General features: G+C 44.2%; 1 protein-coding gene and 2 non-coding genes across 3 annotated transcripts in view; 1 reads left to right on the top strand and 2 right to left on the bottom strand.

Moving 5' to 3' along the window:
- Nucleotides 1-1,705: 1,705 nt before the first annotated feature.
- On the bottom strand, nt 1,706-1,777 carry trnaa-ugc (transfer RNA alanine (anticodon UGC)). The gene has a single exon. It is a non-coding gene; the product is annotated as a tRNA-Ala (tRNA).
- A 3,779-nt stretch (nt 1,778-5,556) lies between these two features.
- Nucleotides 5,557-10,394, bottom strand: part of LOC114430291 (uncharacterized) — an 87,530-nt gene continuing 82,692 nt past the window's right edge. The window contains exon 9 of the mRNA XM_028398598.1: nt 5,557-5,662. Within this exon, the coding sequence (XP_028254399.1) occupies nt 5,557-5,662 (106 nt within the window). The remainder of the gene's footprint in view (nt 5,663-10,394) is intronic.
- On the top strand, nt 6,643-6,714 carry trnap-agg (transfer RNA proline (anticodon AGG)). Its single transcript has one exon. It is a non-coding gene; the product is annotated as a tRNA-Pro (tRNA).

The following is a 10,394-nucleotide window of genomic DNA, read 5'->3' as shown; positions in this document are numbered from 1 at the left end:
TCAATTTAGCAGGAAGATGACAGCATCCTCCTAATAATACTTACTTTAAGATATGTTATATAATGTGTTATGGGTTTTTGGTGGTCATGTATAGGGTTTACTTGTTTGTCAGATACTAGATGTTACATCATGCAGTAGCTGACTCCATGTGAACATGTAAGAACTAATTAGCTAACCAGGTCTAAATGTATTCACTAGTTAAGTAGTGCAAGAACAAAATATTTAATATCAAGAAATGAACTGAACTGGCTTTCCATACAACACTGTCATGAGGTCCACATTGGCCTGTAATGGAATCCAGAGTATGAGAGTGTATGACTTGCAACAAATAACATTTCACTTGTGTTACACCAGAATTGGTCCTGTCAGGTGATATGAACAGATACATTTGTATCAATGTAAAGTAGAAGTGGCACATGGATGAACGCTGGCTTTCATTCTGAAAACCTGCGTTTCATTCTGTTATGCTGACTTTCATTCCAAAAAAGTTGCCTTCCATTCAGGGGGAGCTGAATTCTGTTCCACAATAATCACTGTTACTCTTTATAAAGCTCTGCATGGACTTGCAGCAGACTAGAACGCCAGCATTCCAATTCCTGTCATATTCACTTGTTCAAAAATCAGCATGGTCCAACGGATCCACTCCTGGTGCCGTGTGTTTTGCTGCTTCCTCTCTGCTCTCCCACCTCTGTGTGCTTGTCCCCCACTGATTAGCTGCCCTGCCCTAACGTGCTGCACCTGTGTCTGATTGTAGGCAGGCCCTGTGCTCTTACACTTAACACTTTTTTCGCCACTTCTCCAAGGCTACGTTCAGACTGCAGGTCTTAATGCTCAATTCTGATTTTTTGGTGAAATCCGATTTTTTTGGTGTTTACAAAATAATATGCGACTGCTACCACTCTCCTGTGTGAATGGACTGTGGCCCTGAAGTGACCCGCATGTGCAGAAGAGGACACAACGTCACACAATGTGTGCTTGTGTGCCTTTGTTTACGTTAATGTCCGATCGTAGCCAACATAATTATATTCAAATAATATCAAGAAGAATGCTGAGAAGGAAGAGCGCAGTAGCTGCAGCGTCTGTACAGAGATGCGTGTGGGTGCGGAGTGGTGGGATAGTGATGTGACTGCTTTTAGCGACACTGACTTCATTCATAACATTCAACATTCATAACTTCAGAATGACGAGAACCTTTGAATACGTCTGCGAGCGCCTTTCTGTGTCACTTTCACAGCAAGACAGTCGACATCTCCCTCATCTGTGAGCCGCGCGTTGGAGTTGGGCTCTACTTCCTGGCAACAGGCGCTTGTTGCTAACAACACAGCTTGTCTGCCCGCTCCTGTGTCGCAGAATTGTGACGCCTGTCGCCTTTCACTGACGCAAAAGTCGGATATATGCCGCATAGCTGTTCAGACTGAGGTCGCATTGCAAAAAATCTGATACGTATCTGATTTAGGACCACATATGAAAGCGGCCTGGGTCGGATATAAAAAAAATCGGAATTGAGCTGTTCACACTGTCATGACAATATCAGATACAGGTCACATTAGTGCAAAAAAATGGGATTTGGTCACTTTAGCCTGCAGACTGAACGTAGCCCAAGTGGCTCCATCAGTTCTACTGAACTTGACCAGATGAAGCACATCGGACTTGTTAGGTGTAAACAATTAACTCTTTGAGCTGACAGAGGAGCATAAGATGACCTTGGAGATGCCAGGGATTGAACCCGGGACCTCATACATGCAAAGCATGCGCTCTACCACTGAGCTACATCCCCCACTGTTGTTAGGGCCTGACCACTGAGTAGTGCGAAAGCCCCATTGTAAATGTTTATTATGTGCATATAAACAAGATTCTGAGTAGCATAAAATAGCTAAAGTAAAATATTGTCGATGGAAGAACAACACTAAGCACATGTTTTTCTACAACATTAAAATATCTCCAGTTTGTACATTTCTTTGGGGAGAAGACAAAATTGCCTGGAGGAGGGAAGGCTGTAACAGACTTCATGCTCAGCCGATGATTAAAGGCTACAATGAGCAGATCACAAGTACTACAAAGGACCACCTGACCACCTGTGGGGATTTCTGCCCACTGCAGCTCTCTGCTCATTGATATGAACTCTGACTGTGATAGTGATTCCTGCATGGTACAGATCTGTGCATGGTACAGATGTATGCATGCGTATCATGACGACATCACACACACATAGACACGTGCACACAGGTCTTGGTTAAGACCCTACAGGTAAGTATGGACAAGGAATGCTAAAAACAGGCACTGCGGTCTTGACAAGATTTGTCTGTGTGTGTGTGCAAGGTGTGTGCCCAGGTAAAGTGCGGCCTCCCTGGTAAGCTGTCCCTCCCTCCTGGTTCTCTGGCCCACTACCAGGGGCCCCAGAATAAACAAACAAACAAAGAAAAACAAAGCACTCCTGGACCCCTTCTCAGCAGCACCAGGGGCACGGCGCTGCATTTACGATGATGATGACGATAATGAGGAGAGGCAGCCAGGACCATAACAAGGAACAAGGAGGAAGAGGAGAGAGAAACAATGTTTTTTTGGAGTAATGAGGGAGGACATGAGGCTGCAGAGGAGGCTGAGGAAAGGAGAGAAAGGAGAGCAGACAGAGGATGGAGAGGCTTTTTGGTTTATTGGAGAGGATGGTGGACAGGAGGTGATGTTTTGTGTTGTACATTCAAATTTCTATGTTGTTTAAGTTATTATTTACATTGCACAACAGCTTGGAATTGAAATAGCTATAAAATTACTATACTTACCCTCTGAAAGTAATCATGGTCAAGTATTCCCTCCTCCAGGGCAGACACCTCAGCAGACAGCTGATCCCACCAGGGAGCCCCACTGGCTGCCTCCAGCCCGTTCTCCCCCTCATCCTCCGGCATGTCCTCCTGCACTCCATCCTCTGGCGCCATGATGTCACCGGCACCCAGGCAGATGTTGTGCAGGCCATTTGACAATAAGCAATATTTCTCTCATGTAGTGACATACCTGAGGCACAAATGTGGTGCACCTCCAGCGCTTGGAGGAAGATGGCTCGCCACCTCGTCTTCATCATTCCAAAGGCACGCTCTATGATGGAGCGTGCCGTGGAATGACGGCTGTTAAAGCGCTGGGCTGCCACACCTTGTACCGGCTGCTTAGGGAGTGATGAGGGGGAGTGGATGCTGGAGACATGGGTACCCGCCGTCTGCCAAGATGAAGTGCCCTGGAGGAGGGTAGATGCCACGCCTGTACAGTGGGCTGTGCCGGAGTATTCTGGAGTCGTGCACCGACCCCGGCCAGCCCACGTACGTGTCAATGAAGCGGCCCTGATGGTCACACACTGCCTGCAATAAAATGGAGGAAAACAGTTTCCTGTTGCGGTAGCAGTGACCATCCAAGCCGCTTGGAGGCTTGATCCTCACATGGCAGCCGTCGATTGCTCCAGCAGCTTTGCAGAAAGCTCTGTGACTCGCCAGCCCTGCAAACCCCTGGGTTACTGCCGCCAGGTCTTCTGCGGTATTGCGGAGGTAATGAAACTTGTGGCGGATAGCCACCACCTCCTCCGTAACCCGATGGACGATGCGGTGAACAGTGGTACGAGGCATCCGAACACCCTTGCCACACGCTGTAGGATGTCCCACTCACCAGCCAGAAGAGGAACACCAAGGTCTCTATTGTGGCACCCCATCCCTGTCTTCTTTCCTGGTGTAGAAGCTCCAGCAGCACCGCCAGGGACTCTCTGCTCAGCCGGAAGTCTTGGGTGGTGTCATGATGGTTAAAAAAGGTTTGTAGAACAGGGACCTGTACATTTATACGGCAGTAAATCTGCCCTGTCTGGAGACATGAGGGTAAGAACATGAGGATTAAACTATAGCAATTGATTTACAGCTGATACAATTCTATTGGATGTTAACAGTTCTTACACATTTAACTAAAACTAGTTTAAAGTAGTCAAGTCTTACAAATGAATAAATACTATTACATTAAATCATAGTTGTCAACTACTATTTATATGGCAGTGCATTTGTTCAGTACTGGTATATTAATTATTATCAATAGTATGGGTTATTACAGCAGCGGGTTAACGTTACCTCTCCACTGCGCTCTCCCAGCCTGAAATAAACGAGTCGGCGCTGATTCTCTGCTGCTGAAGCCAACCGGGCTGAAGCCGCCTCTCCTCTTCCACCAACAACGTAAATATTAAACAAAACAAAATCCAAATCTCGATCTCCATTTCCATCTTTCGTTTTCTGCCGTTTCGTGTCTTTCCTCTCTTTCTCTTTTTACTCTGTGTTCGTCTGCTGGTCGTCTGTCCGCGTTTGTTTTGTCCCGGGCTTGTGGGCAGAACTTGTGACGTCGCGCCACAATCAGGAAGTGCTTGAAGTAGGGTGGGCGAATCGATCTAAATATCGATAGTATCGATAACCAAAGTTAGGATCAGTAATTACTCGATACTAGCGTGATGAGATCGATATTTCGGTGGAAGTTTCTCTTCTATACCTTCAGCAACTTTAACCTCGTATTTACATCGCATTTACTCTGCTCAGTGCGCAGGCACACCCCGCCCCTCCCCCTCATTCTCCCCTCTGCTGGAGCAGACGGAGCTCCTGATTGGCTGTAAAGTACAGCTACATCATGGAGATGGCAGAGAAGGAAGAGGAGCGCTGTTTGGAGTTATTTCACAGCGACAGACGAGAAGAAGAAACTACTACTTGTGAGGTGTGCAGGAAAGCGACCTGCCACTGTGGAAACTCACTCATTTACACAAACATAAAGCAGCAGAGCCCAAAGACCTCGAGCTGCAGAGTAAACAGAGGGAGGAGGAAGAGGCAGATCCCCAAACATGAACCAGAGACAGTGGGCACTGACAAAGGCTTTACTGCAAAACACTCATGAATATCCAGGTAGATGATTTAAAGAAGTGAAGGTTTAGATTGAGTAATCTGCAGCATGAATTAAGGTGTCGTTCTGAGTGCTGTGATAAGACATGTAATTTTAGCAGAATGACTGACAGTCATCACATCACCAGCTGAAATAAATCTTGTTTTTCTCAAATTCCAAAATACATCTAATATGTAATTATATAAGTTTATATAATGATATGTATTTCAGTATGATTAATATAATTATGCTTTGGTGATAACTGTTGAAGGATCTTTATTCTTCATATTTAGGCTCCATGCAGATAGGTGTTAAACTATTTATAAAAGTATCTTAGTCATGCTGTTTCACACCTACATGATTCACAAAGAGCCATGGCTTTCACAAGGAGCATTGCTGACATGAGTGGGAATTAAATTTCAAACTTATACAGTTCTGCACTTTTGTTTGCAGCTTGATTTATTAACAAATGTTTCTTGTGTATTATTATTCTGCCAATCACGATAATCATATTTAAAGGCAAAAAAAGAAGCAAAAAAATAATTATTGTATGATCATGAAATTTCAATGTAAAGTATCGGTATCGGTATTGGTATCGGCGATACTGGCCCTGGATTCCTTGGTATCGGATCGTACTGAAATCTTCAGTATCGCCCACCCCTACTTTGAAGGCTAGACCGTCCCATTTATACCAACGGTTGAGAATCCGCCGAGGATCCTCAGGAGGACGCGGCCGTCCTTAGACCGCATAGGCTGTGTCCTCCGAAGGATGCAGACCCTGAATTGGAACACAGCTTAGATCTTTCCAAATAAAACAGGAAGCTAGAGACAGAGAGTAAATGAATCAAAGCATGATAAAAGCAAAGCAGGAGAAGACAAAGAGTCATTTTCAAAGACAAATGAATCCAAGAATCAAAGAGGAAGAAGAAGAGCCTAAGCTTTCCTTACATGGAACTTTCAATACATGAACATCTTCATATGATCTTCCAGCATGTCAGCTAAAAGTCCATTTGACATCCCTCAGCAGGTCAGAGGACAAGGAGAGGAACAAAAGCTGAACTAGGAGACAAAGAAGCAAAAGAGACTCATTATTTTCTACTAAAGGAACAAGAAACACATCAGGTTTTCTAAAGGAGCAACAACAAGCAGCAGCCCTACTAACAAAAGGACAAATGTCCCTCTGTGTCGCATCTTCCCTCATTTGTCCTTTGTCTCCTGATCAGCAAGTGGAAGCAGGTGAGCTCAGTCAGAGAGGAGGACTGGGAGTGTCTGGAGGAGCACAGGAGAAGAAGCAGAAACTACCAGAGCCCTGAGCACAGTTGTTCAAAGAGCTTTTTACTACAATCATGTTGCTGCTGGTAACAAACACATGTGCTTAATGGTAAGGTGGGAGGAGGCATGAAGAAGAAAGGCTTTACTATGAGGTCTGGATACATCACTGTGAGTTTAATGGAACTTATTGGAGTCTTAACTCGCAATGAAAGAAGTGACAGAAACAGCAAGTGAAATTCTATTAGTAACAGTTCAAATGCAGTAAACATGCTGCAGACATGTGTTCATAGATGAAGTCAAACATCAATGTGCCGTCCCATTCACCTAAATGTTACTAAGAAGAGGACTTCCTGCTGCTCCTTAAACATGATGGTCTGCTGTGGGTCATGTCTTTGTTCTGCACATGTACAGGTAACATCTCCAGTGTTACACAAACACATCATGTTCTTCCACTGACTGAAACATGAAAAATAAGTGGCCACACATGGCTCGTTGGTCTAGGGGTATGATTCTCGCTTAGGGTGCGAGAGGTCCCGGGTTCAAATCCCGGACGAGCCCTGATGTTTAACTTTATTCCATTGAGACCAACTCCTTGTTGTTGACACTTTTCAGTTCCTCTCTAACTACCACACAGCTTTACAAAGCTAACAAAGTTCTATTCAGACTCATCCCAATCCAGAGCAGTTGTTCCACAGTAACACCTGCAGGAGGACGTCATCACCCAGTATGTGACCTGCACTGTGAGCTGTAAGGTCTTATACAGACAGGTGTGTGTCTTTCCTCATCAGGTCCAATCAGTATCATCAAAGACAGCTGGACTCAGATGAAGGTGTAGAACCATCTGAAGGACGATCACAAGAATGGACGCACCTGGGTTCAATATATGAGAGTCACAGCAAAGGCTCTGATACTTAGGACCATGTCATATTTCACTTTGTCTTTTTAATACATCTGCAAACATGTCAACAGCTCTGTGTGTTTTCTGTCAGTATGGGGAGCTGTGTGGACATTAATGAGGAAAATGAACTTCAATGATTTTAGCAAATGGCTGCAATATAACAAAGTGAAACATTTAAGGGGGTCTGAATACTTCCTGCACCCACTGTACACATTAAAAGACATTGGTGATCTGTTCTTATTGTCTAAACAGGAACAGTTGAAGCACAGCTTGCAGCCCCTGTATCTCAGGCTTCTCAGCTTCTCTTCAGATGTTTGGACGTTTCTGCTGGAACCTCTCATTTAATGACTCACATTTAGAACTTCTGACTTTATGTGGAGGAGGGATTGATTTTGGAATGAGGAGGCTGCAGCCTGCGATTCCACCACTAGATGTCAGCATTGCACAGCATTGGTGGTTCAGTTCAGATTGAGAGAATGCAAAGTGTGCAAAGCTGTCATCAAAAGCAAAAGCTGGCTGCTTGGAAGAATGTCAAACATCAAACATATTCTGCTTGGTTTAACACTGTTTGTTCACTACATCATTCCACATGTGTTCCTTCATAGCTCTGATGTCTTCAGGATGAATCTACAATGTAGAAAGTCATAAAAACAAAGACAAACCACTGAGTGACTTTTGACTGGTACATTTAAAAGTGTCATCATATGTCCTAACCAGCAGGGGGAGCACTGATCATAAACTCTCTGTCTCACATGTTATTGTCATGTGTTTTATGGATGATGATGCTGACTGTTGTGTTCTTGCTTCTCTCTGTAAACAGCTTGTAAACAGCAGCTTCCCTGAGGGGAAATTCAGCTAATAAATGATGCTGTAACCTCTGGGACTTGATCTGCTGGGTGGGAGTCCACTACATTATCCATCCATCCTCATCCATCCAGCTACACCCTCCCTCCTAAAATGCAGGCTGGAGGATGCGGGCATCGATCCCGCTACCTCTCGCATGCTATTACTGCATCGCGCTAGTCGAGCCAAAGTAAGCCCACATTAGCCAATCACGTTCCTTTCCCTGGGCTTACTTTTGACCAATCACGTTCCTTTCCCTGGGCTTACTTTTGCCCAACCAATCGCGTTCCTTCACTGTGGCTTACTTTTGACCCTTCCTCGTGAAAACGGTAAGATGAAGTTTACTTCACCTTATTTAATTTACTATAAATCGGCCATTGTCTGTTCAGATACAGTCTGTATCTTAAGAAAACAAAACAGGCCGACATAGCGATATAGCGATTGGACATTATATAGCACACGTTTTCTTCGACGTACCCGTCAACCTCTAAATACCGACCAAAAAATGTCACTACCATTGATCGCTATCGCTATCATGGCCACCCGCTAACAGGCTATACGTGCAATTGATTCTCTGTAAACTGGTAGATATTGCTCTATTGTTCGTTTTATGTAATGCACACATAACGTACTAATATGCATGTAATACCTTGTAATGGTGTAAACCGCTTTTTGTAGATGTAAAGTAGCCTACATGTAGGCTAATCCAGGAGGTCATTCACTATCTCTATAAACTATAAACGTAGGATATTGATCAGTTCAGAAATTCCAGTTTTAACATTAATATAGTAAAGTTAAGGATTCAGACATTGGGGTTTTCAAAATACATCAGAATAAATCAAAATAGAATACTTTTTACTCTTACAAATTAAGTTATGTTATGATGTTAAAATGGTTTGTTTTCAGGTGGGTGTTTTATTACAATCCCTCCCCTTTAACAACTTACCTCTACAAATATTTAAATAAAGGTACAATACAATAGCTCAATGAAAATAACATGGTTTTGCTTTGTAGGAGACACAGTAGTACACATTATCATAGTAATGTGAATTACTTATCAATCCCTGTGGGGAAATGAAGTAGCTTGTTAAATGATCACACTCTAAAAGTACAGGTATCTTTCAGCGGTAATTGTGTTTTCATTTCAGAAAATGTATGCTTATCCGGTTTTTAAGCGGCAGTCGGCTACATCACAGCGTCTCCTCATGGCGCCATCAGAGGTGGCGATGCACACGCAAAATGTGGAATCTGGAAGGGCCAAACCTGAAGAGGAAGTGCTGGCGGAGGCCAGAACTTTTGTGAGTGCAAACGGTGGAGACCCCAGTGACCAGTTTTTGGTGCTTGCTCACTGCAAGCTCCAGTTTGGGAAGTACCAGGGCCAGAGATTTAGATGGCTCCTGGAAAACTCTCTGGGGTATGCATTGTATTTGATGGACAGCAAATCTAAAGAGACGGTGCAGGCAAACCCCCTGTCACAAAATAAGCAGCTGTTCATCCAGTACACATCTCTTATTAGAGAGATGGCAGAGGAACTGGAGAAGTTTAAAAGAAAGCAGCAATTGCAAGCAGAAGCCCGGGAAACTGGAGACCAGGGATGTTTGATGGTAGAGTTTGGAGACTTCAAGGGCCGGTCCATGAAGGACGTCTATGAAGACCAGAGCAAAGAGGCCCAGGCTCTCATCAAGTACCTGATCAAGGCAGATGCCAGGCCCAAAACCAACATGGCTATTTTCAAGACATACGTCTTGAAAAGAAGGGCTTCTGCTGGAGCATGTCAGCCTGCACCTACACCTGCAGCCTCCAGTGCCTCTGCACCTACCCCTGCAGCCTCCAGTGCCTCTGCACCTACACCTGCAGCCTCCAGTGCCTCTGCACCTACCCCTGCAGCCTCCCACATGTCTGCTCCTTCACCTGCTGCCATCCAAACTGGTGTGTGGAAGACTGGCACTGTGAAAGCACTGTTGGCGCGTGGCAAACATTTGTCTCCTTCACAGCTGGCTAAAAAACTGATGTCACCAGTTAAACCCTGTGAGTGTAACTGTGCAACATGTACTGTATGTGTATTCAGTTATCATTATGGCAGACTACACAGACTTATCCACTTGCTGTTTCCAGCCCCAGTACCGCAGTGCACTCTGCCAACAGAACCCCAGCCAAACATTTGGCACAAAGGCCGCTCTTCCCTACTGGTAAGTAACATCGTACATTGTTTGTCCTTGTGTCTTGTCAACAGTAATAATTTTATTAACCTATTAATAAATGCTAATAACATTTTTTATTTGTGCTGCAGGCACTTCTGTTGCCCCTTCTGGAGCGGGTGACTTTGCTGAAGACGATGATGAGGAGCTGGTATCTGCAGTGTCACAATATGAAGCACAGCAGAATACAGGTGTGGCATACGACACAAATGCAAATATTATGAAAATGTTTAGTGAAAACACACTGTGAAGTATTATTTTTGAGGAATAAAAAATCACTGTTTTTTCAAATATTTTTG

Source organism: Parambassis ranga, unplaced genomic scaffold (genome assembly GCF_900634625.1).
Source record: "Parambassis ranga unplaced genomic scaffold, fParRan2.1 scaffold_22_arrow_ctg1, whole genome shotgun sequence".
Classification (NCBI taxonomy): domain Eukaryota; kingdom Metazoa; phylum Chordata; class Actinopteri; family Ambassidae; genus Parambassis; species Parambassis ranga.
This window is presented reverse-complemented; position numbering and strand designations above follow the sequence as displayed.